Source organism: Acomys russatus, chromosome X (genome assembly GCF_903995435.1).
Source record: "Acomys russatus chromosome X, mAcoRus1.1, whole genome shotgun sequence".
Lineage (NCBI taxonomy): Eukaryota > Metazoa > Chordata > Mammalia > Rodentia > Muridae > Acomys > Acomys russatus.
This window is the reverse complement of record NC_067169.1, coordinates 53,228,984-53,255,741: the sequence shown is the minus strand read 5'-3', so window position 1 is coordinate 53,255,741 and position 26,758 is coordinate 53,228,984. Positions and strand designations below refer to the sequence as shown.

At 40.5% G+C, this 26,758-nt stretch overlaps 1 protein-coding gene across 2 annotated transcripts in view; it reads left to right on the top strand.

Moving 5' to 3' along the window:
• The window catches only part of Hdac8 (histone deacetylase 8), a 222,153-nt gene that overhangs the window by 48,809 nt on the left and 146,586 nt on the right, over positions 1–26,758 (top strand). For both annotated transcript variants that reach the window (XM_051142030.1, XM_051142031.1), the window contains exons 5-7: positions 20,483–20,595; positions 24,109–24,186; positions 24,734–24,842. In XM_051142030.1, the coding sequence (XP_050997987.1) occupies positions 20,483–20,595; positions 24,109–24,186; positions 24,734–24,842 (300 nt within the window). The remainder of the gene's footprint in view (positions 1–20,482; positions 20,596–24,108; positions 24,187–24,733; positions 24,843–26,758) is intronic.

The window sequence follows — 26,758 nt, the reverse complement described above, 5'->3', positions numbered from 1 at the left end:
ACAAAAACAAAAACAAAAAATGATGAAACACTGATATGTACGTGAATAAATGTCAGTACCATTAACACGAGATGATACATTCCGAGGTATTTACAAATGAGTTGAAAACTTGTATTTATACAAAACCTACCCCAAACTATTAAAACTGCTTTAGTCACAGTTACCTAAGTCTAGAGGCTAGAGAGGGAGTTCAGTGGTTAAGAGCACTAGCCGCTCTTACAGAGGGCCTAGGTTTGGTTTCCAGCACACACATAGCAGTTTACAGCCTTCGGTCACTCCAGTTGTAAGAAGCTCTGCAACCTTTTCTGGCCTCTTTGGGCACCTGGTACACACATGCTGCAATACAGACATGGAGACAAAATATTCATACACATGAAAGAAAAATAAATGAATCTTAGCCAGGTGTAGCGGCACACACCTGTAATCCTAGCACTTAGGAGGCAGTGGCAATCTGATCACTGAGCTTAGGGCCAGCCCATCAGTAGCAGAGTAGGTAAACACTCTGTGTTACGCCCATCCAATGAAAAATTATTCTGCAATTTAAAATGAACTATTAAAGCATGAGAAAAAAAAAAACCCAGGGCAAAACCTTAAACACACAGTTAGGCAAATGAACACTACCTGCAAAGGCTATATTTGGTATGATTCCTACTCATTGACATTCTAGGAAAGGCAAAAACTATAAAGACTGTTAAAAAGATTAGTGGTTGCCAAGGACCCAGAGGAGAAGGTGGGAGAGGGGAGGAGGGGTGAGCAGATGGCACACAAAGGCTTTCTAGAACGCTGCAGCTATTCTATACGACTCTGTGTCTGTAAACATATGGTGTCATATGTTTCAGAACAATTAAAGAACGTGTGGTGCTCGGCATGAACCCTAGTGTAAACTATGGCCTTTAGCTAATATTAGTGTCAATATTGCAATCCGTGCACCGTGCTAATGAAAGTGCTAGTAGTACAATAGTCTGACAGCCGGGAAGAGGTGTATATGGCAATTCCATTCTATCTGCTTGGGGTTTGCGGTTGTTTTGTGGGTATTTCCTTCTATTTGATAAGGCTAACTTTTATAAAAATAACTTTTATAAAATACTCATAATTTTAAAAATATGCTAAGCAAAAGAGGCCAGTTAGGAAAGACCAGATAGTCTATAATTGTATCTATAGGAAATGTATAGAACAATGACTCTGCAGAGAGAGAAAGGAGCTTGGGGATCTCCAGAGTCTGTGAATAGGAGCAAGAATTAGCTGTTAACAGGCATGAGGGATCTTACTAGAGAGACAAAAATGCTCTAAGGCTAGTTTGTAACGATGATTGCACAGCTTGGTAAGTTTATTACAAATCATTGTGCACTTCATAGTATTGAGTGTTATGGTCCTCAGTAGTATGATCCCTCTCACAACGCCAGCCTTCCCCCCTTTTTTATTGACAAGCTCACATGTAACCCAGTGTAGCCTTGAACTCACTGTCTACCTGAAGCTGACTTTAACTAACCCTCAGCCTTCGTCTTCCTAGTGCTGGGGCGGGTGTGTACCACCATGCCTGGCCAGCTGGCTCTTGGGACAAATTGACGAACTCATTCTAAAACTTTCATGGAGTATCAGAAAGCTATGATAGCAAAGGCACTCTTGGAAAAGAAAACATTTGAAGTCTTGGTACTGGCCTAAGAACAGAAATACAAACTGGGTGTCATGGAATGAGGAATTGTCTGCTTCTCTGGTAGTCTAGTGGCTAGAATTTAGAATTAAGAATCTGAAATAACTTAGAGCATTTGCCTAACATGTATGAGAGCCTAGGTTCAATCCCCAGTACTGAAAAAAAAATCCCCAGACCAAAAAAACAGCCCTAAAAATACCTCACACAACTAAAATATAGATATGAGCCAAGTACAGCCCATGGTAAACACTAGCGATTCCAGCGCTTGAGAGACAAATGGGGGCTTAGGAATTCAAGGGCAGTCTGGACTATGTAGAAATATCCTATCTCAAATAAATAAGGAAAGAAAGAAAGAAAGAAAAGAAAGAAAAGAAAGAAAGAAAGAAAGAAAGAAAAGAAAGAAGAAAAAGAACGAAAGAAAGAAAGAAGAAAGAAAGAAAGAAAGAAAGAAAGAAAGAAAGAAAGAAAGAAAGAAAGAAAGAAAGAAAGAAAGGTATAGGCAAGTATTTGAATAGACTTTTCTCCCCCAAGGAAAAGACATAAATGGCCAATAAACACTTGAAAAGATGTTCAACATCATTAGTCATTAAGCAAATGCAAATTAAAACCACAGCAAGGTCTCTCTTCACACCCACTGGGATGTTAGATTCAAAGACATAATAACAAGTGTAGGTGAGGACATGGAGAAGTTGGAACAATCGTGTACTGCTGGCGGGACTGTAAAACGGCACAGCCACTTCAGAAAGTTACATGGTAGCTCCTCAAAAGCAAATCTGTACGTGTAGTCCACACCATCATCCCCTTGACATTTGTAAGACCAAAGAGAAGGCCAGTATGGCTGAAGTGAGCATGGGGGACAGAGTGGTACAAGAGCCTAGAGAAATTGCTAGGGGTAATGTCATGCAAGAACTTGTAGGTCATGGCCATGCATTGGATATTATTCTAGAGATGATGGACATTTTGAGCAAGGGTCCTAGGATCTTGGTAAGATTATCTAGGCACTGTATGGAATGAGAGAGGCAATTTGAGAGAAGTCAAATAATTCATGAGCACCCTTGAAGATGCACCCACGAGGAAGCCCTAACTGTTTAATGGTGTGTGGCTACAGTTAAATATTTTTCTTTCCAATGTCACTTGGTCATTTTCGCTTTGGAACTAGGGAAAACAGGCAGCTGCTGCATTTCAGGCTGTGCTTAGAGAACATTGGCTGGGGTTGCTTGGCAAAGTGGCTCAGAAGTGAACAGGTGGGCCCTTGCACAGAAATCCAGAGGCCCTCAGTAGAAACAAGCGCTCCTTTCTGCCTTTTGCTGTCTTCCTGTGAGCAACTAGAAGCATTTAATTGAGTGAAAAGGGACCTTCAGTCAGGAGACTTAGCGTGAGCTCTCAGTGACTGTAACACCAGGGTAAACTGTCAAAGCAACTCCTAGTAAGCTGGAGAAACCCTCCTGGCAGCCTGCTTTGCTAGTTATGCTCCACAAACCTCCATAACCCGTGCTCAGCAACAGTTCCTCTGCCTCCCACATGCCCTGCCTCACCTGGTGGTTCTTCCTGATGGGCTGCAGTCCATTCTACCCTTTACGGAGATCTTCCACAGTACCACTGTGGACAGTGAGGTAGGGGGTTTTCCATCTCCCTGGGAAGTCCGAACTCCCTGCTGCCTCCAAGCCCCATTGATTTGGGCCTGTACGCCTTTGGCACCACTCTGTTCTCCGTTTCCCAAGCCACGCTGGCTACCTTCAGCTGCCTACACAGACCAGGAAGGTTCTTTCCTGCCTCAGAGCTTTTCCAGCCCTGATCCCTCTGACAGAGAGACTTCCCCATCTCTAAGCGGCTACTTTTCTTTTGCGTTTCATGTCTTGGTTCTGGTGCCACCTCCTCAGAGAAGCTTTCCCTAACCCAGCTGCCTAAGCCCTTATTCCTCCTGTTAGTCTCTGTCATGTTTCTGTATTGTTTTTTAATCAATGGCCAGTTTTCTTGTTATTTTTCTAACCTGTTTGCCATCTGTTCCACAGTTCTATATGGTGAGATTCTTGAGGCGGGTGTTAATCTGTTCTGTTCATCATTATCCTGGGTGTGCTACACAGCGGACTCAGTACAGATTTGTGCAATGAGGAAGGAAGCAAGGGGAAGGCTTCTTTTGTTCCCCACTCCCTACTGCTGAGCAAGCCTGGTGCGCCCTCAAAATCACTCCTTAAATGTGTGGGTCTACAATGGAATACAAACAAGCCGTAAAAAGAAGGAAATTCTGCTCTGTGTAACAAAGATGAATTTACAACTAGCCCAGACACAGAAAGAAAAAGACAAATAGCACATGATCTACCTTAAGGGCAAGAATCTGGGCTACAGTGAGACTCAATGCGGTTGCCAAGGGCTTGGGAGGCGGGGGGCGGGTTGGATAATGGACAAGAAACTACAGCTTCTAAAAGATGAGTAACTGCTGAGATCTAATGCATAGCACACTACCTATAATTAACAATAATACATTGTATACATAACTTTTTCTTAGGGAATATCTTAATTGGTCTCATCACACAGAATAATTGATAATCACTTCAAGTGATAGGTATGTTATTTAAATTAATTGTGATGATTGTATCGCAGTGTGTATGTGTTTCAAACTGTCAAATTGTATGTAATTAAAAAATAGTTCCCAGCTGGCATGGCAGTGCACACCTTGTAATCCCAGCACTCGGGGAGGCAGAGGCAGGCGGATCTCTGTGAGTTCGAGGTCAGCCTGGTCTACAAAGTGAGTCTAGGACAGCAAAGACTACACAGAGAAACCCTGTCTCAAAAAACCAAAACAAAAATTCCCAATTCTCCTATGGGTGGAATAAAATCCTGATTTTCAAAGACTGGTCATAATGGAGGAGGATTGTCATATTTCATAGTCAAAAGTAGTTTCAAGCCACCTGTTCTACCCTGTCCCATATGTCAAACCCCTTCCCACAGCACCTGTTACAGGCATTCTGCGAAGGGGCCCCAAAGTGGTTGTAGAAAGTAAAGGATGGCTAAATAAATAGGGTTCTGGACCCCAAAATGTCGACTGACTTGTCCCCTGTCTTTACCTAAGCACTGCTGATGTTTTCTCCTCTGTTTTGTGTGTATAAGTGTTCATATGTGTGCACAAATGTGCTACCTTCAGAGCAAATACTTTACTGACTGATCCAGGAGCCATATCCCTGGCCCATGGGTTGTTTTGTTGTCTGTGTTGAAATTCCACAAACATTTCCTTCTGAAATAGTTACATGTTTATTTACTGTCTTTTTTTTAAAGATTTGTTTTTTATTTTGAGTTATGCATATGTCTATGTGTGGGTATGTGCACATGAATACAGGTGCCCACTGAAGCCACAGATGCCAGATCTCTGGAGTCGGAATTACAGGTGGTTGTGAGCCATCAAATATAAGTGCTAGAAAGTGGAGCCGTCTCTCCAGCCCTGGGGATGTAGTTCCTGGCTTGCTGTTTTGAAGCAGGACCTTCCTATGTCATTTCGGCTAGCCCTGAACTTGCTCAGTAGCTCTGATTGAGCTGGGACTCAACAAGTTCACCTCAACTGCGTCAGCTTCCCTAGTGCTAGTTTAGGTGTGTAGCCCCCACACTTGACTTCGTGCTACTGTTTTACCTATCTACATCATCAACACAGGAAGATGGTGCGACTAACAGTAGTCACCTCTTGTGCCTACTATGCCTGTCACTAGTGGACCAGGAAGTGGTACCTTCTGAGTTGACAGCCTGTCCATGGGTTTCAAGCAGCCGTGCTCAAGCTGAAGCAGCTGCTGCTGACTTCATAGATCTGCCATGATACTGCGCAAGCTGCTGTGTGCCGGGGTGCAGCAGTCCGTGCTCTGCTGCAGGACGAGGAAGCCTTTTCAGTACGGCTTGCCAGCAGCCCACCTCCTGGGGTGTTTCACATTTATGAATTACCTTTTGGCTTCCAGCACTAAGTTTCACCAGAGTAACATCTACCTGTTTCATGGGTTACATCAAGTCATCCTAATTTTAAGTGTGTCTATCAAATAGCATAGATAACAACTACCTTATTTTTAAGTCATATTTAATGAAACGTGTCATACCCCCACACACACTTTTTTTTTTTTTTTTGGTTCTTTGAGACAGAGTTTCTCTGTGTAACAGCCTTGGTTATCCTGGACTCACTTTGTAGACCAGGCTGGCCTTGAACTCACAGAGATCCTCCTGCCTCTGCCTCCCTGAGTGCTGGGATTACAGGTGTGCACCATCACACCTAGCAAACATGTCCAGTTGTTACATAATTTTTATTTTAAGGGCTTATGACATCACTCTAGAGCCAGGGCCAGCTCCTGTGGAAGTTCCTACTTTGTTTCTGTGTTTATTTGTTGTAAGGATGGACATTTGTGCAGTGAGTCAGTGGTTCCTCAAAATGCAATTCTTAATGATCTTAATGATCTGTTTGAGCATTTTCCTGGCTGATCACATGTGTATAATTGGAGGTATTTTTCTCTTTTATTCAAAGAAAACAATATAGATCATCTTTTATTTCTAGTAACTTGGATTCTGATAAACTCTTTGACAGTAAGAACCATTTGTTTCAGAATCTACCAAGTGCCCAAGGTAATGATGGTAGATACAGTCCTTCCTTCCAACAGTGTACAGTCTAGTGGGGGAAATGAGTACAAGAAAGTAATTCTTGTAATTGGGTTTGAGAAGTACTGTGATAGATACTCATATAAATTCTTAGGCCATGTACACAAAATGGGAAAGATCAATTTTCTTTAACAGGGAAAAGAATGTGGAACTTTTGGAATGTCATCACAGCCAGGTCTTAAAGGATGAGTTGGGGGTTCTGAGAAAATATAGAAGTTGTTCTGCAGGTCTACGACTATGTATGTACAAAAGCTCAGGGTCATGCTATTATATTTAAGAAGCAAAGAAAAGTTTGGTGTGATTAAACTTTGGAATAGTGAGATCAGAGGCCTTCTTGGGAAATAGACCTAGGCAAAATTATGAAAGGCCTTGTGCCATAGTGCCTACTGGGGGGCTTTCACACTTACGCAGTGCAGTCGCATGGCCAGAGCCATGCTTAAGCAGTTCTAGCAAGCAGTGTAAAATGTGTGAGCAGAGAGCATAGGAGAAAGAGGAGAGGACTGTTTGAGGCTTTGCAGCCTTAGGCCAATTCCTTAAGTACCAAGAGGCATAAATCATCCTGTTTTTCAATTGTAGAAGAGGAATAGCCTTTTCCTCCCTTACTTCAGTGGGAGCTAATGAGAATATATGAGACCACAAGCCCACAGAGACTCTTCAAAGGGAGTTCCCAGGTTAGGGCCGGATGCTGGGAGGCTAAGAAAGCATCGTCTATTCCATATAGTTGAACATTAATTAAATATATGCGTGTGTGTACATGCATGTAAATAAGTATTGTCTTTCAGCTCAATTGTAAACACTTCAAGGGCAAGATCCAGGACAACACATGTTGTCTACAACTCCAGAACATGGAATGAGTCCTCAGCCAAAAAGATTATGAGCCTTATTCCATCAGGCCTTTGAGTACCAGACAAAGCCCTTGACTTGCTGTTTTTGCCATGACACCTCTCTTTAAACATGAGGCTACCCAGGGAAATTCCTTAGCAATTAAATTGAACTAATTGCCATTTTGTATAGGAAGTCACTATCTGTATATGAAAGACGGCAGGTAGAACTTAGGTACAATATTATGCATATTCTTCTGAAATTTACCTAATTTTCAGAAAGCTTACAGAAAGAGCATTTATAAGTTTTAGGTTGGTCTTAGGGAATATCTATTGCGTGGTAGAGTGTTTGCATGCATAAAGACCTGAGGCAATACCCGGTATCACAAAAAAGCTGCAGGCTTCAGAGCAGTTTTAGATTGGAGATATTTTGGGGATTAGAGATGCTTAACTGGTAGTCTTTAAAATATCCTCAAATCAGAAGAACTCCTAAATCTGAAACACTTCTGTTCCAAGCATTTTGGATAAGGGATCTGCGTTCCATCTAGCTAGTATTATAATCAATATAGATATAACATAAAAAGACCCTACATATTTTTTAATCCAAGTTTCGAACAACTTCAGTGATCTGTGGCCAAACTTTGAGAAAGAGAGTAGTCCTGTGAGCAACAGGATATTTGAGGAACATCCATATGTTTTTCTTGTATGTCAGAGATTACCCTAAATTTGTATCGACCAAAGCCAAAAAGTCTGAAAGCCTTCAGTGCATTTTGAAAGCAAGTGCTTTTCTTTCTCCCTTGACTTGGCAGAGGTTGTGATCAGTTCACGGAACACAATGGCATTTCCTCCTATCCACACCTAATAGAAACTCCAGCCAATTTAATTGGGTCTCTTACGTAGGTTGGGGATGCAAGCACATAAAGTCTTTGGCTCTTGAAGCACCCATCTTATGTGCCAGGACCAGGTGCAGAAATACAAATGCATACGCACTGAGCCTTGCCGATGCTTTTGTGTTGTCTCTAACTAGAAAGGTTACAGGCCCAATTCCATCAATTACACCAAAAAAAAAAAAAATGTTGCTTAATCCCTCCATCCAGTGTCCATAGTTAAGCCACTGCATTTTTTGAGTTCATTAAGTGAGTTTAAAATAAAAATTGATGGCTAGTGAGTGGTTGGTGAGTTAAGGCACTTGACATGAAGCCTGATGCTCTAAATTTAATCCCAGGAACCCACACAGGAGAAAACTGACTCACACACATTGTCCTCTGACCTCCACAGACATCCCCTCCCAACATATAAATAAATGTACTACAATGTAAAATGCCATTAAAAGCTGGGTGGTGGTGGCGCGCTGGGTGGAGGCAGAGGCAAGCGGGTCGCTGTGAGTTCGAGGCCAGCCTGGTTTACAAAGTGAGTCCAGGACAACCAAAGCTACACAGAGAAACCCTGTCTCGAAAAACCAAAAAAAAAAAAAAAAAAAAAAAAAAAAATGCCATTAAAATAATGAGGTAAAATCAAAATTGAGAGCTGCGGAGATAAGTTCAGTTAGTAAAGCGCTCACCTCACACAGATGAGGACCTGTTCGATTGTGCTTTAGTAAGCCCAAGAGCTGGGATCCCACTTACTCTCACCGCTTCTCTCGCGCTGGTTCAGCCTCCTGGACTCCACTGAACCAAGATCGTTAGAGGTAGACACTGTTGACTAGACCTGGACAGACCGTGAAGTATATCCTAGGAAACGTCTTCAGAAGCTGTGAGGAATTTTCTGTGTGTCTTTTTCTTTAAAAAAAAAAAAAAAAAGCAAGCAAAGTACATAAAAGAAAATTTCACCAGCCAAGTAAAGACTTTGGAATTGCTAGTCTACATTTTATGAATAAAAACATGTTTTGGAGCAAGAAAATTCTATTTGCCTTCTGAGGAGAATGTCGAAAAGAAGCTTAGAGGCAGAAAAATAAGACCTTGTGTGTCCAATGGAAACAACCAGTGAATTTAGTTCATCATGACCCTTCTCCTCAATTCATTCCCTAGCCCAATTAATCTTACGGCAATTTTCAAGGACCCCGCTCACCACCGCTACTCTTCTGTGGTACAAATGTTAAATTCTGTTTATGAACTATCTAAGCTTGTGTGTAGTAAATAGAACTGTTTATACATTTTCATTCATTTGTATTGGATGCTATAATTACCCAAAGGAAAATATGGCCCAATTCTAAAAGGGACCTTCTGGCACTTCTCACTATAATGGATGCGCAGTCACTTTTCTTGATACATTTCAGGCAAATATTACCTCCTTTCTCCTCTCTCAAGTCTTCATTTGTCTTTAGTAGTGACTGCCTATCATGGCAAATGGTATAGAAAGGGGGAAACTTCAGAGAATTATGCTGCTGTCACACTTATTTTATTTCTTGGGTCACATTTTTAGTAGTTTTGTCATACATTTAATGAATTTGTTTGTATTCATGAGTAGGGCCTTCTTGACCTAATCATTTGTCACACATATTCCTGTATAAATTCTAAACGTGAAGATTCTAGATCAGGGCCTCAATTTGGTTTATAGAGGCAAAGATCACATGGAAGTTTATATGAATCTGGCCCTGGGTCATTTACCTGCCTTTGGGGAGAATTTCAACAACTTGTTTATCTCAAATCCAAGTTACCTGACTGAAAGCTAAAGTGATTAACGCTTGGTGGGAGGAATAGGAGAAACCTGAAGATATAAGTTGCTGCTAAAAGATCAGAAGTTAGCCATTACAGTAGTCAAAAGGTCTAAGTCCAAATATGCTGAAAATGGCCAAGGGGATAGAGGCAAACACAAAAACCAGTAAAGTATCAATGGTAAAGACAAGAGAAATCTTGGGAAATCATAAGAAATAGATGAACTTGACCTACATTAACAAGACTAAAATGGTGACATGGAAATAGACATAAGGGAGAAGTTGAAAAATCACAAGGAAGGAAAGGAGCAGGAGCCGAGATAAAATGATACCCAAACTATTTATCATTGTGACTACACATGCAGGCTAAAGATCCAGACTTCTGCGATGCAAATTCAACCCTTTCCTCATTGCCTTTTCAGCTAGCTGCTGGCAGCCTTCACTTGACTCTGCTGCTAAGGCTTTGACCATATTCTTTTCCTGCTACAAGTGATATGTAGAAGAGTTGTCCTTTGGAGTCTGGCTTATTTTACTAGGTATAATGTCCTATAAGTTCATCCATGTTGTTACAAATGGCAGGATTTCCTTTTCAAACACTAACACTTTGTCCTTATGTGTATACTGTGTTGGTCTTTCAACATCTATCCTCTGATGGATGGAGTGTCTCACAAAACACCTACAGTTAACAATACCATTGTATACTTGGGAAGTTTGCTATGAGGATAGATCTTGTGTTCTTATCATAAATAATAACAAGATGAAGATAGGAGATTTTAGAGGCTTATGGCATGGCTTTTGGTTATTTTTCAAATATATGCTTATTTCCAAACTCACCAAATGTATTCAGTGAAATGTATGCAAGACATTTCTTTGTGTGTCAATCAGATCATCACACAATGCTTTCATACAATTCCAGTTTGAGATCGGCCACTTCCTAGCTGTATGACCATATACAAGTCACTTAATTTCTCTGTGCTTTACTTTCTTCATCTGTGACATAGAAATAATATTAGTACCTACCTCATGTGACTGTTGTGAGAATTGATCGAGTCAACAGCATTGAACGCATTTAGTCCAGTTCTTGGCACAGGCTGACACTCAGTGAATGTTGCCTGATATTTTTGTTGTACACCAACAGAGCCAAACTGGATTTTCAGCTGATTCCAAAACAGCTATAATGAAAGCAAAGAATGTTAAGCTGTATGCTACCACTAAAAGAAGAAACAGACACATGACCAAGTTATTTAAGAAAGGTTCAAATAGGCAAACACAATTAAAAGTCTATAAATGCTAACTTTTTAACCATTTACTAGATTATAACATACATAAAAGTTTGCTACCAGGCATGGTGGCATATGCCTTTAATCCCAGCACTCAGAAGGCAGAGGCAGGCAGATGTCTGTGAGTTCAAGGCCAGCCTGGTCTACAAAGTGAGTCCAGGACAGTCAAGGGTATACAGAGAGACCCTGTCTTGAAAAACCAAAAAAAAAAAAAAAAAAAAAAAAAATCCTAACAAAGTATTCAGAGTTATAGACTGCATTGAGGCAATTTTGGCAATTTTAATTAAATTACAAGTGAAATCCTTTGATTCAGGTCAGGGATCACTCATGCAATAATGTCTTTCACATATATTTGCACATACTCAAAATGACATACTTAGTTTCTCTGTTGCAGAATACTTTTAAAAGTGATACATTGGGAATAATCTAAATGTCTATCAGTGGATACCAACACTGAAAATTTTATGAAAGAGTGTTGTAGAATCTGTGCCAGTGACATTATTGGCATGTTCCTTTGCCTAAATGAGATAGCCACCTGAGTAATGTTTTACCTCAAAGTCTTCATGTCATGACCTAACTGGCCCTGACTTTTTGTTGGTGTTGTTTGATTGTTTTTGTTTTGTTTTGTTGTTGTTTGAGACACAGTCTCTTTAAATAGCACTGGCTACCATAGAACTCACTATGTAGACCAGGCTGGCCTTGAACTTTCAGAGATCCACCTGCATCTGCCTCCTAAGTTCTGAGATTAAAGGCATACGCCACCATCACATCTGGTTGTCCCTGACCTTTAATGGGCATTAAAACCCAACAAATGCAATTGACTGTGAATGTTATGCTTTTTTGTTAAAATCAACTTTGTGAGTCCCAGCTCATCAAGGCATTTGAGAATGTAGGTGGAGCTCTGCCTTTGTTTGTTTGTTTGTTTGTTTGTTTTATTTTTGTTTTTTTCTGTTTGGTTTTGTTTGATTTTGTTTGTTCTCTCTTCCCCTCCCCCTTCCTTCCCCCTCCCTCTTTTCCTCCCTCTCTCCCTCCCACCCTTCCTCTCTCCCTCCCTTTCTCCTTTCCTCTCTCCCTCCCTCTCTCATTCTTTCTCCCTCTCTCCTTCTCTCCCTCCCTCTCCTTCTCTCCCTCTCTTTGTCCCTCCCTCTCCCTCTCTCCCTCTCTCCCTCTTCTCTCTCCCCCTCCCTCTCCATGTGTGTGTTTAAGCAACTCCCTCAATCCAAAACTGCATAGTCATTCCTCAAAGTGTTCAGAAATACATTTGTTGGTCTCTCCCCCAAACTTGGTTGTTGGTAATGTGAAAGACAAAACGCAATGGACAATTAATGGAATTCTTTATTCAACCATTACAATTGGGAGGACTTTCATAAATGAGAACCATCTGAGAGAAAAGGGGGCCTGGGTTGTTACAGTAGCCGACAAATGAGTGGTCTGTAAGTTTTTAGTTACTGTAAGGAAGGATGGAGTTGGAATTTATCCTGGTGTAATGTACCACCATGGGTGGGTGAACTCTGAGGTTAATCTTTTCTCGGAAAACAAAGGGTGGTTGGTCTTCTTAGCAGTCTGGGCTCTCTAGGATAAACAGGGCTCAGATAAACTTCAATACTGTTACTTCTCCCCTTTGTTTAAGACTGATTATCACTCATTCCTCAGTACTTTGGGTAAGCATAATCCTGAATGGCCTAAAGCAGACATGAGGAAATGGTCTCTATGGTTCTCTCTTTCCTGTAAACTAAGTGAGCCATCTGTTAAACAGTAATACCAAAGGTCAGTTGTTTTAGAGTTCAGTAATTGAGGCATCTTTAAAGATACATGACTGGATGACCAAAAGAACTAGGTATGGTGAAAACCTAGAATCCCAAGACTTTTGGTCATGGCACTAATAGTGGGATTTTTTGTTTGTCTCTTTGGTTTGGTTTGTTTTTCTGTTTTGTTTTTGTTTTTGTTTTTGAGACAGGATCTTACTATGTAGCCTTAGCTGGCCTCCAACTCGTTATGTAGACCAGTCTGGCTTTGAACTCATAGCGATAGACCTGTTTCTGTCTCTGCCTCCTGAGTACTGGGTGTGTGCCACCTTGCTTTGCTATAATCCCAGGATATTGGAGGCTGAGGCAAGAAAATCATAAGTTCAAATCCAAGCTGGAGCCAGGTGCAGTGATACATACCTCCGAGCACTCCATGTGCAAAGGCAGCCAGATCTTGATAGCTTGAGGTCAGCTGAGTACCAAGAGAGCTGGAGCACTACAGTGAGACTCTGTCTCCAAGAGTAAATTATTAATAATAATAATAATAATAATAATAATAATAATAATAATAATAATAATAATAATAAAAAAACATAAGGTGGGCATATAATGATACTCCATGTCAAACGAGCAAGCCAGATGTGGTACATACCTGTGATCCTAATCGCTTGGAGACAAAAGTAGGAAAAGTAAAATAGAGATAAACTTGAATTGATCAAGCATAAAACCTTTAAAAACAGTATGTGTTTGTATGTATGTATGTATGTGTGCATAATATGCTTGGCTATATGTGCCACAGTGCACGTGTAGAGAGGTCATAGGACAGCATTATGGGTCAGATCTCGTCTTCCATATTTACATAGGTTCTGTGGATCAAACCTGGGTCACCAGGTTCACATGGGGAAGTGTCTTTACACACTGAGCCATGTCACTGGCCTCAAATTAAAAACATTTATGTATCAAAGTACATTAAAGAAAATGAAAAGACAACCGACATGATGGGAAAATATTTATCAGTCATGTATTTATCTGATACGGACTGACTATGGAGAAAATATAAATAAGTCTTACAACTCTACAGCAAAATTACTTAAAACTACCCAGAGGACTTGAATAGGCACCTTTTAAAAATCATACACACACACACACACACACACACACACACACACACACACACACACACACACACACACACACACACACCCCACCACCACCACCACCACCACCACCACCACCACCATCACCACCAAAAAAGATGTCTACCATCAGTCATCAGAGAAATACAAATCAAATCCTCAGTGAGCTACCACTATATGTGTACTAATGGCTAGGCTTGAACAAGAACAAGCCCCAGAAAAATAACAAGTGGTAAGCAAGGTGTGGTGGCTTATGCTTGTAAATCGCAGCACTCAGGAGATAGAGGCAGAACTGCCACAAATTCAAGTCCAGCCTGGTCTATATAGTGAGTTTTAGGCCAGCCATGCTATATAGTGAGCCCGGGGGGTGGGTGGGTGGGTGGGTGTGTGTGTGTGTGTGTGTGTGTGTGTGTGTGTGTGTATGTGTATTCCTAACAGAACCCTGGATCATCCCTAATCAAGTCCTTGAGGGGTCTGGAGTCTATGAGTCATCGGCATGCTGCTCAGGCTTGAGTTAGGAGGTTTTTTGGTTTGTTTGTTTGTTTAAAGATTTATTTATTTATTTATTACATAATGTTCTGCCTACATGTATGCCTGTATATCAGAGGGCACCAGATCCCATTATAGATGGTTATGAGCCACCATGTGGTTTCTGGGAATTGAACTCAGAACCTCTGGAAGAGCAGACAGTACTCTTAACCTCTGAGCCATCTCTCCAGCCCCATTGAGTTAGGAGTGTTATTAACTCACCGGCTTTTCAACTAGTTTTCCAAATCTCGTCTTAGTTCACTGTTCCCTAGTGTGCCTTCAAACTTGTTTTAACTTGGTCTATCAGGACTAGGGGTGTTTCTCAGTCCTAACGTGCATGTCTGGCATATGCAAGACTGTAGGTTCTGTGGAAGGAAGGAAAGAAGGAAGGGAGGGAAGAAGAGAGGGAGGAAGGGAGGGAGGGAGGGAGGGAGAGAAAAATAAACTGGGCTAAGGCTACAGCTCAATTGTAGAGCATCCGCCTAGCATGCATAAGGTCCTAGGTCCAGTCCTCAGTCCCACATAATAAAAAGAAGTCAGCTATCTAACAGAAGCTCGTGCACAAAAGTACTCAGCACAGTTCTCTCCCGTGAGGCTGTCAGCTCTCAGAGGGTGTTTTGTTGAGGTGAAAGCCCTCTAGCTTCTAGTTGGTGGTAGGTACTTTCAGAGAGGCACTGAAGGGAAACATAAAAAGCAATCTGTAGACGACAAAAGACTTACAATAGCTGTGGTTACCTTATTACTGTTCATTTTCAAAAGGGAAAAATCTGATGAGAGTTCATTACGAGCATAATAATGCAACTGACAAGGCGATGTAGCTGTTTCTATGGCATGCAAAACAAGATAAAAGCCAATCCAAAGAATCGTCAACAAAATATCTGTAAACATAATGATTAAACTCTTTTCAAAGAAGACAGGGTATTGTGTCTAATTTATAAAAATGTATGAACATGCTCTTTATGGGGAAAACAACTCAGAAACAGCATATAAAAGCTGGATCCAATGTAAAATGGATGTAGCAAGCATTTAGTTAGATTATACCCAGAATCTATCAGGGAAGAAAAATAAGGAGATTCAGTAATCTAGACTACATCTTAAACATTTGTAGTAGGTAAACCCCCAGTTAAAAACTAAGGCCTTGGAAGATCCAAAATTCAAAACCAAGAAGCACAGTTAAGGTCAAGTAAACACTGAATTTTTAAAAACTCCTAAAATTTTGAGTGAAAATACTGTGCATTAGACCCCTATGCTGGCTAATGGTTGTCACCTTGACCCAACCTAGAGGATGCCTCAGTTGAAAAAAAATGTCCCCACCAGATTGTCCTCTGGAGGCCTAGTCCATTGTAAGTGGTGCCATTCCCTGGGCAAGTGGTCCTGGGTTCTATAATAAAGCAGGCTGAGTAAGCCAGGTGGAGCATGCCAGTAAACAGCACCCACTCCGTGACCTCTGCTTAACCTCTGGCCTCCAGGTTTTGTCCTGCCTTTCCTAGATGATGATCTTACAAGCTGTAAGATGAAATAAATCCTTTCCTCTCCAAGTTGCTTTTGGTCATGGTGTTTTATCACAGAAATAGAAACCCTGACTGAGACAACCCTCATCCAGGATTTCACAGTCCTCAGTTGCAGTTCCTCATGATCAATCACGATCAGTCTAGGATATTAATATACTTGGAGGGAGGCTCAGTGCTTAAGAGTACTGACTATTCTTCCAAAGGACCTATGTTCAAGTCCATTACCCACATGGTAGCTCACAACTGTCTGTAACTCCAGTTCCAGGGGATGTGATGCCCTCTTCTGGCCTCCACATGTGGTGTTAGGCATGTGGTTTAAAATATATTTGGAGAGACAGAGAACAAGACAACATTCATATAATTTTTATTATAGTGCATTTTTCTCATTGTTCCATTCTGTTATCATTGATAGTCTTTTATTGTGCCTTACTTGTAATTTGGATTTTATCATAGCTATATATCAAATATATGTATAAAATACATACATATACATACATACATACATTCATACATGATATATAAAGTAGTTTTTACTTTCCAGCATTTCAAGAACCCACTAGGGGTCTTGACATGTAGTCCTCAGAGATGGGTAAGGGCTATAGTCTCTAGTTGTCTAACATTTGACAAAGCAGCAGGCTGAACTCTGACAAATAGAAACATATCATGGCTGGTAGAGACATGGATGATCTCATACAGCATTCAGTTTCTGAACTATTTATATTGATAACATTTCACCGGTTTAACCTGAGAGGCAAATCACCACTTGTGACTTGGCAGCTCTACCTCTGTGATGCTGCAATAGCGGCAGCACACAGAGCTGCCAGTCTTAGGTGCCTCTCTTCTTATGAGATAAAAACCAAAATGCCTTTGTGATTTGTTTTTCATGGGCCCTCTGAGACTTGATTAAGATAGGATGATAGGCTATTAAAAATAATGCTTGGCTCTCTGTTCTACTCAAGTAACAATTAAGTATTTTCCATATAAGCATAGAAGTAAAGTGACAATAAAGACCCTTAGCTCCTTCCTAAGAGAGAAGACTTTGCTTTTTTAAGTAATTGGGGAATAGAGGAACATATCCCAAAGAAGAGGGCTTGCTTACCATATGTGAGGCCAGTGGAAGTAAAGAGTAGGAAACCAAGGAAGATAATTCTGGAAAGATCCGGAATCTTCAGAATCTAAGAAGATTTTCCAGAAGGTAAGGCAAGCCATTCCCAGCTTGTAAGAACAGACTAAGAAGCCAAAATCCTTTCTCTTTTGAAGAATTAGACATAACAAAAATGCTTGAAAATTAACAGAAATAATAAAATGCTTGAAATTAAAATTCTTGTCAGAAATTGTATAAATCACACACCAAAATTGAGCCAGCTTTGACCTAAACAAATTAAATTCTTCTTCTGAATCCTCTAAAACTCTCTGTATCCACACATATCCTTCATAGTGCGGCTTCCTTGTCTCGGTGCCAAAAAGAACACACCCTTTAACATACCTATTCACAGCTCCCTGCAACTTATAAAAATGAAAGCCTTACTGCCTAAACTCCAGGACCAGGATTTGGATCACCAGCATCAGTATAAAAAGCAGGTAGGCTTGTTGGCTTGCCTATAATCCCAGTGCTTGGGAGGTGGTAGCACGGGAGCCCTAGGGCAAGCTGGCCAGCTAGACTAGCTGCGTGTATGAGCTCCAAGTTCAGCAAATAAAAAGGACAGAGACTGAGGCAGACACCCAACATCAACCTCTGGCCTTTGCATGCAAGTGCACACATGTGCACCCACATGCATGTGACCACACAAAAACACATGAATACCATACATGCATATGTACATGCACAAATAAAAAACGTATGTGTCCATTATTTTGTGCTAATATTTCAACATTAGAAATAATTAAATTAGGCCTGAGCTAGAGCTTTCAGTTACCCTAAGATCTAACCAATTATCTTAAGCTGATAGAATACAAAACATAATTACAGTTGAAATAAAGTTTGCCATAATAATGGCTCAACTTGGTTAAACAAATGTACATTTTGCATACTCTTAAGCGTTTGATAGAAGTAATGTTAGCTTGTTCAGTCAATAAATATATAAAATGTTTAGAATAACATACCAATAAATATATAAAATGTTTAGAATAACATACCAAAGTAAATTAAAAATACTCCTGTATATTATACCTAACACTGATAAGATATAACTGATTTTTAATAAGTTAGTAAATTATTAAATTAGTCTTAATTATTATAAATGTACATAAATTCTATGATCTTGAATTCTTAAAGTACTGTTTTTAAAGATACTCTCACTATGTAGTCCTGGCTAGCCTTGTGTAGACCAGGCTGGCCTTTAATTTACAAAAATATCCCTGCTTCTGCCTACACCATACCACATGCTGGGATTGAAGACATGAAACTACCACACCTGGCACTTGGATACTTTGGAAGCCCTGCAAGTTCAGTTTCCTTATTTTGTAGGAATTTTAGCAATCTTACCTAAATGTGTAATTATTTCTATAAGCCAGTGAGAATAAAACTCCTTTAATCTCAGAGCTTGCCCACCTTCTTCTTCTTCTTCTTCTTCTTCTTCTTCTTCTTCTTCTTCTTCTTCTTCTTCTTCTTCTTCTTCTTCTTCTTCTTCTTCTTCTTCTTCTTCTCTTCTTCTTTCTTCTTCTTCTTCTCTTTTCTCTCTTCTTTCTCTTCTCTTCTTCTTCTTCTTCTTCTTCTTCTTCTTCTCTTCTTCTTTCTTCTTCTTTCTTCTTCTCTTCTTCTTCTTCTTCTTCTTCTTCTTCTTCTTCTTCTTCTTCTTCTTCTTCTTCTTCTTCTTCTTCTTCTTCTTCTTCTTCTTCTTCTTCAATGCTGGGAATCAAACCCAGAGCTTTGCATATGCTAGTCATTGTTCGGCCTATGAGCTTTATCCCTTGCCCTTGACTTTATGAGATGGTTTGGCTGTGTAACCCATGATGGCCTGCAACTTATGATTCTGTGTCTGCCTTCAGAGTGCTAGCGTTATACATGTATTCCACTATACTCCACTTTCTGAGATTCTGGTAAACCCATTCAGAGGTAGGAAAAGATTACATACTCCCACAGAAAATATAGAACTTTGAGAATTGTTGATATTATGGCCATTATCATTCATGACCATCTTCTGTTTCCTCTTTTTTGCCTGGCACTTAATGTTCCATCCCAAAAGTGTTAGATGGTCATTGGGACAACACATTACTTTTGTTATGTACTAAGACAGTAGATTTAGAAAATGTAGACTTTCAGAACTAGAAAATAGCATGCGCGTGCAAGAACACTCAAAGCTACACATTTAATTGTCACCGAGAACTTGTGGTTGAACTCATCCTTTCTTTCCTTGGTTTCTTCCTTGTTGTATACCTAAGGGCAAGCTATTCTTCAGCATGATCAATTGCTGTGCTCCCCTCAGTGATGCACAAGCAGTGTCCAGTGGTGTTTTTACCAACTTCCTGCTCACCATTGTACCTGTCTCATCAATTTAGCCTGTGAAGTAGGGCATTGTTTAGAGTGTAAAATCTCCTTGGAAAGAGATTTCATGAAGTTTTTTATTATATAGCCATTAAAAATGTTTCCCACAGAACCAGTGATGCCATTTCAAATGTCCATGCGTAAGAATTTTCTTTCAAATAAAATCTCATGGCAAACAGATATTGGGGGCGGGGGCAGTGCTAGATGTTTGAAATATCTATGGAAGCAAAAGAAACTATAGCATTTGGAATGTGACTTTAAAATAAGTTCTAATACACTCTTGTATATCTAAATAGCAAGGCTCAATAAAAGTGTAATAAAAGAGCAAGCAATGTAGATAAGAGGATAAGTGACGCAACAGCACCAGTACAAAAATGTTACAGGACTCAGCAAATCAGTGACAATGGTTTTTGTGAAGCAAAATACCTTTAGCAAAGGCTTCTTTACTCCTCATTACAAAATTCCACTCAAAGAGAGGAACCACATTAATGTGCCCCAAAGGTTATGCATTTGTCTGTTCTACAGTCAGTTTTTATGAGTAACAAGTGCCAATGCATATTAAAGTAAAAAAATAACCAACTTGTGGGTTGTGTCATAGAGTCAGTATAAGGATTCCAATCTCCACCATCTGTAAAACTATCTTTAAGGCCCCACCTAGGTTTTAGCTTCCTTAGAGAGACATAAGTGGAAATCAGTGTTGACCATTATGACCCCATGGGACTACAAGCTTTGTTTGTTTGTTTGTTTTTTAAGTGATCCCCTAATTGTCAGAGAAAAGTTATCTTATTCAATATAGTTATAATAATCTAATGCTTAGAAGCTTCTGGGACTGTGAGTAAGAAAATACTACCAATCATTCTGCGTATTTATTGAAATACATTCTCTGATCTTTCTGGGCCATTTACTATATAATCCTCATAGGTGACGTTTTGTTTTTCTTAAAAGAAGGGGGACTTTATGGGACTCGATCTCAAAGGTTAGCTGCTTGGCTGTAAAGACTCCCTTGGCCTGCTTTTCAGTTGTTGGCTGTAGCAACTTGTTTTCTTGCAGAGATGAAGCATCTGGTTTTTGTTATCTCAATGATGCTGTCCTGGGAATATTACGATTGCGACGGAAATTTGACCGTATTCTCTATGTGGATTTGGATCTGCACCACGGAGATGGTAAGCCCTTCAGTTTCAGAGACGCTTCACTACGAGGACAGCAGGCTTTGATCAGTTAAAGCTACTTCTAGGCAACTAATAAAAGGAGAAATGCCTAATGCAATTGAAATTTTCCTAATTGCCATTTCTGGAGTAGGTGGTACATAGACTCCTCTGACTAATGCAGTTCCCTTCTGCTGCGTAAGCCAGGCAGGCTCCTGTCATTTCCTCTCTCCTGTCTCCTGAAGCTACACTTCATAGTAGAGAGTGGAAAGGACGGAGAGATCTCGCTTAGTGTTTACTCCACTGTCCAGAAAGCACTCCGGGGCCCTTTGAATGGGTTCTAAGGAAACTCAGGGGTTAGAGGTGATGGTCTTCTCTCTTCCCACCAGTGTTTCTCTCAAGTTACAGTGGCTATATGAAGGGCTGACATTTTAGCCTATTCACCAATAGGCTACCAGTCATGGAGTAATCACTTTCTTTGTGTTGCCAACATATTCTTGGGATAGGACTGTATTGCTAGAAACAAAGAATTAAAGATAACAGAAAAGGGTTAAAACCAACGTCATACCACAATGAGAACCATGCTCACTGAATTTCTCACTACTTGCCAGCATTGGACACAGCCTTGATTGAAAATGCTCAGAACCTCTTTCTTGCCCATAGCGAGGGGCAGCATGTCACAATGGCTTCTTTTTATATGACCAGTGAGCTAAGAATGGGTTTTCATTTTTATTTGTATTCTGGGGGATTTTTCAAGACAGAGTCTCTCTGTGTTAGCCTTGGCTGTCCTAGACTCACTTTGTAGACCAGGCTGGCTTCTAACTCACAGAGATCTGCCTGCCTCTGCCTCCTGAGTGCTGGGATTACAGGCGTGCGCCACCACCGCCCAGTGGGTTTGTATTTTTTAACAAGGCTGTAGAGTACATACACATACGTGTATATGTAAATGTGTACACAGACCATAAGTAGTTTGACGTCCAGGATGTTTGCTGTCTAGCCACACGTACTTTGATGACCTGTAGCCTAGAGAAATGGTTCTCATACATGACTGTGCATCTAGGTGACCTGAGGGAGTTTGCTTTAACTGCAGATTGCTGTGCCGTAGGTATCAGATCATCAGAGGAAGTAGGCCAGACATACAGTCTGTACTGTAAAAAAAAAAAACAAAACCTAAGTTGTGTCACAGACCACCCCATGAAACCGTGTTCTTTATGGCAAAGTGGACTTTCTTTACTTTTCCAAGGCCTCAAGTAGGCCTGTCCTCATCTTTCTAACTATCTGCCACGACTTTTCTACTTACTGAGCAAGGCTCACTCTTCTCACTCTTTGGCACATACCTTTCTGATCTCACCTCTTTGACTTTGCTTCCCTTTTCCTTAGTTTAGCCTCCCTTATTGCGGCCCTAAATTCTACCTATTCATTCAAGTTCCAGCAGCAGGGGATTACCCCCGCCACTCCAGCCCAGGAGTAATCTTGTGTCCCTGAAGCCCTGTAAAGTTCCTATCAGTAATCCCAATTTAATCTATATTGTCTTGCACTGTTCATTTTAACAAATGGCTAAAGCCTGTCTTCCCAGAGTAGAGATCAAGCTGTTTACTCCTTTCTGCCACTACTCTACCTATAGTAGCAGCTGAGTAAATTATTGGTTTTGTGAATGAACACATGCTTATGGAGTTCAAGAGCATTAGTACCAGAGTTCAAAAATCGCACCAACCCTGCCGAACCATGGAAGAATGAAATAAGACCGTCACTTGAAACCACTCTCTCCATTTGCAGTGTTATTTCTATGCCATTTAGAGTTTCCTGTTTCAGCCAACTTTTATGGTGTGTTTCATTTCACTTTATTTCCCCTCTTCAGCACCTCCCTTCCAGTGACCTCTGCCCTACCCCCACACTCTTACACATTCGCTTGACTTTAAATCTGCCATGATTCTACCACCAGCATCCTGCAGTGGCTTCACTGGCCACTCCTACCTACCTAACCCTCTCCTCTTTCAAACCAACTCCACATCCCCTGCCTCTCTGATTATGTCCTTTTTAAACTGTGCCTCATAGCATTTCCTTTGTGACAAGATACAAATGGCCGTAGAATAGATGACCGGGTGCTTGATACCCTAATACTAAGAGAAATTCAGCTTCTGCCTAAGATGTAAAAGAAATAACAACTGCCAGTGTTAGTCATCACAGGAGACAACAGGAATTTGCATATAGGACTGTAACTTGCGACTTTTCTGGATGGATAAATCATTAGCATTTTCATAAAATAACCCTTGTTTAGTACTTACTTCTCCCTCTGTTGAAATGGCATTTTCATTTATTTTCTTTTGTTTACTTAATGCTTTCTGCCTGGAGTCTTTAGCTGCTTTAACTACCTCCCTAGGGCAAAACACAGGGCTTGGGAAATTCAAACATACCTGTTATATACAAATAGAGTTCATATTTTCTTAAGGTCTCTTTTGGCCTCTAATAAAGACTTAAATACATTTAAGTCAACACAGAGACAATATCTTTGTTTGAAATATAAAGGAGTGCTTTACCTGGCTTTACTAATAGCCCTTCCATTTCAGAGTGTCTGAGGACGACTGGGATCCTAAGAGGAGGGGGGTAGTAGCATTGAGCAGCATGGCCAACACCTAAGTGGTGGCTTTGAGGATTATTTTAAATTTGAGCTTTTATCTCCCAGGCATCTAGTCATTTTCCAACTGCTTAAGAGGAAAGGAGACATCTGTCTATAAAAGCTGCCCCCCCCCATCTTTAAATGGTTTTAAAGCTGCTGTTAACAACTGAAGGTGTCCCCCCCCAACTCTGGACACACACCAAACCAGTTTGAAGTTGGGGAACAGCAAGCTCCTGTCAAGTTTTATTACTGGGTTTAACAAATGTAATTGTATTTCTCTCACTTCCTTTAAGCAGTTCTAAAATGCAAACATTTGTTTTAGTAAATAAATAAATAGAATGCAGCATCTTATTATAAGGGAGCTGTTGAAGGACAGCTTGACTGACTTTTTTCCCAGCAAAAGATGCAATAACATGTTATTTATTGCTCATGACCTCATCATTAAGTTTTAGCTAAATAAAGCCTAATCACCGATTTATTGGTTATATTTTAAAAGATTACTGTATTACAGTTCTTTGAAAACAGTCTCAGGAATTTAACTAGAAATGCTCCAACAAAACAGATCATGAACCTTCCTGGCTGGTTCCACGTTTCTCTACTCAGTTCTGTGGGTAGAGAGCCTCAGTTGTGGGCTCTCGCCTTTTCCTACCTTTTAGACTAGAAGTTAGGTGGAGCCCAGGCATCCTATTGCTTGGAAAGGGGACGCTCTGTTTGCCATGAGTTGGGACTCTGTTCTACCTCATCTGTAATTGCTGAAATCAGAACCCAACAGTCTGTGTTCTTTCAACTCTCCGCTCACTATCTATTACAGCTGCCTTCTCCTCTCACCTTCTTCCCATAACTGTTAGATTTTCAGGTGTTGAGAACAGAAGCGGCCTATGTGACATGATCCTTTTGACATTTCTCTCTGGTAGGTGTAGAAGATGCCTTCAGTTTTACATCCAAAGTTATGACTGTGTCCCTGCACAAATTCTCCCCAGGATTTTTCCCAGGCAAGTGAACCGCATGCTTCCCATTCATTACATGTCTAAATACTAGAATTCTTTTACATGCTTTTTATATCTTATTTTATATATTTCCATGCTGATAACACCGTATTTGTGCTATTCTATGCAAAATTTTAACACATATCACTTGAAGTGACAATGACAAAGGGAATGACGATGAATACTGTTTTTTAATTGCAGGTGATTTTTATGGTCTGTCAAGAGACAGACCACTTGTGATTTTATCACATTCCACATGTAGTTCTGATAACTGCAAATGACACGATATTAGCTCTCATTATCTTATTTCATCCAGTAAGATGTAAAATAATATTTTTCAATTTCCTTATTGTTTTCCTGCTTCCCCCAACGTCATTTGTAATTATTAGTTCTCTAGATTATTTTTCATAGTTGCATCTTATGCAAACTCAAGAATATGCAATTGTTTTCCTAATTGGCCATTTTGCTGTTCTGAATTGCTCTTGTACAGTCCTTTGTGTCTTCTAGTGCTTGTGTTCTTCCTGAGTGATCGTAACATTCCTGTCCTTTACAGGAACAGGTGACATTTCTGATGTTGGCCTGGGGAAAGGACGGTACTACAGTGTCAACGTGCCCATTCAGGATGGCATACAGGACGCGAAGTACTATCACATCTGTGAAAGGTATGACAGTAACACTAAGCTAGTGACCAGCAGACAGACTCTCTGAAAGGTGCACTGTTTCTCAATCTCACAATTCTTGTTTTCAAGGAACTATTTGGACATGACAACCATTGTATGCTCACACACCTTTGATCTTTTTTTTTTTTTTTTTTTTTTTTGACACAGGGTTTCTCTGTATAGCCCTGGAAGCCCTGAACCCTCTATGTAGACCAGGCTGGCCTCGAACTAAGAGAGATCTGCCTGCCTCTGCCTTTCAACTGCTGGGACTAAAGGCATGCACCACCACGCCCATCTCACATAGCTTTTAGATACTACTTACTATGCTTATTTGATCTATAACTGTTGGAGAGCACTAAACAGTTGGACCAGAGACAAGAGTTTAGGTTTGACCTAACCTGCTATACAGTATGATAAAGACCATCCCAGAATAAGAGCTTTTAAACCATCCTGAGGACTATACTTTTCACGGGGACTGCCTTGTATGAGTTTGGCTTTATCAGCCCGCCAGGGTATGCTTTTAGTTTTTCCTCATGGAGACCTCTACTTGCATGAATAGTAGAGTTAATGTTAATTATTTACCATTCACTATTGTGCTCTACCTATACATCCTGCTAAAAGTGTAGTCAGAAAGCAGAGAAAGAGTAAGAGAAGGGGGATGGGAGAGGAGGGAATATGTTTCCTGCACCGGGGATAGAATCTGGGGCCCTGTATATACTAAGCTGCATTCCCCCCCAGCCCAAACTTCATTTTAGCCTAGAGTTAAAGAATCCATTCACCAACATACACATACATTGGCAGACAGTTTGGTTTGTAGACTGCTGTGGTTGAGAGTCCTACAGAATGGAGGCATGTTAAACTCATAGTCTTAAAAATTAAGATTGATGAGGTACAGTTTTTACTGTTGACAGTGGCAGTGGAGTAGGGAAATCTGACTAGAACTCCACTAGTCGAGCTCACTGAAGGTAAGCCATGAGGATTGAAACAGTGTTAGTCTCCCTACCTCCCTACCTCCTCTGCCCCCAGCTCACATTTCTCCCAATTGATGGTGGAAAACAGGGACTTCTCAGAGGAGCCTGCCTGCACTGGCCACCATCACTGGCAGTTGTATAAACAAAGTAGAACTATATGAGAAATAAAAACCTCAAAAGTGCCTCTTAGCTCCAGAGACTTGGTGAGGTGAGTTATCCTGCAGTCACTCAGCAGCGCTAGGCAGCCTCCTCATGGTCTCCATCGTATCCCAAGGATAACTGCATTGTCACGCTGGAAAAAAAAAATGTTGAGCCTGCCACTGATGGTTTAATTGCCCTTCTTTGTTCCCCTTAGGCTTTGTTCTGTCCTTGAGATGTGCAGATCAGAACTGCTTATGTAACATTACCAATGAAGATGTCCTGTGGTTCTCTGTAAAAGGAAAATTATTTTGTTTGTCTTTTAATCTCCTTCTTGACAGTGCCCAACATTTTGTTGGCCTTTTTTATTTTTTTATTTTTTTAAACCATAGCAGGATACTGAGTTGTTCTCTTCAGGGGACTGTCCGCAGGGTTTCTTAGACATCTTTTTCTGGGTCTTAAGTGAAAGTTCATCATTTACCAGCCTGCAAGTATAGTTTGGGATATCTGGCCCTCTCTAAGTGGATCGCCTTACATGTGCCATATTGAATCATCTGTCAATCATAAAGCCTCTTGAGGTTTTCCCTCATCCCCCATCCACTTGGCATTTCATTGCCTGGGAAAAAAAAAAGCTGACAATTATGTGCAGACTTGAGGAGCTCCTGAAGGCAGATTACTATTTGTACTTCAGTCATAAAAATGTCTCCTTTTCCCTCTATATCTTTTCTTTTTTAATTTTATGTACCCCAATTCCTTATAGATGACTTTTAAAATTTAATATCGTGGCAATTCATGTTTAAAATAGCCTTG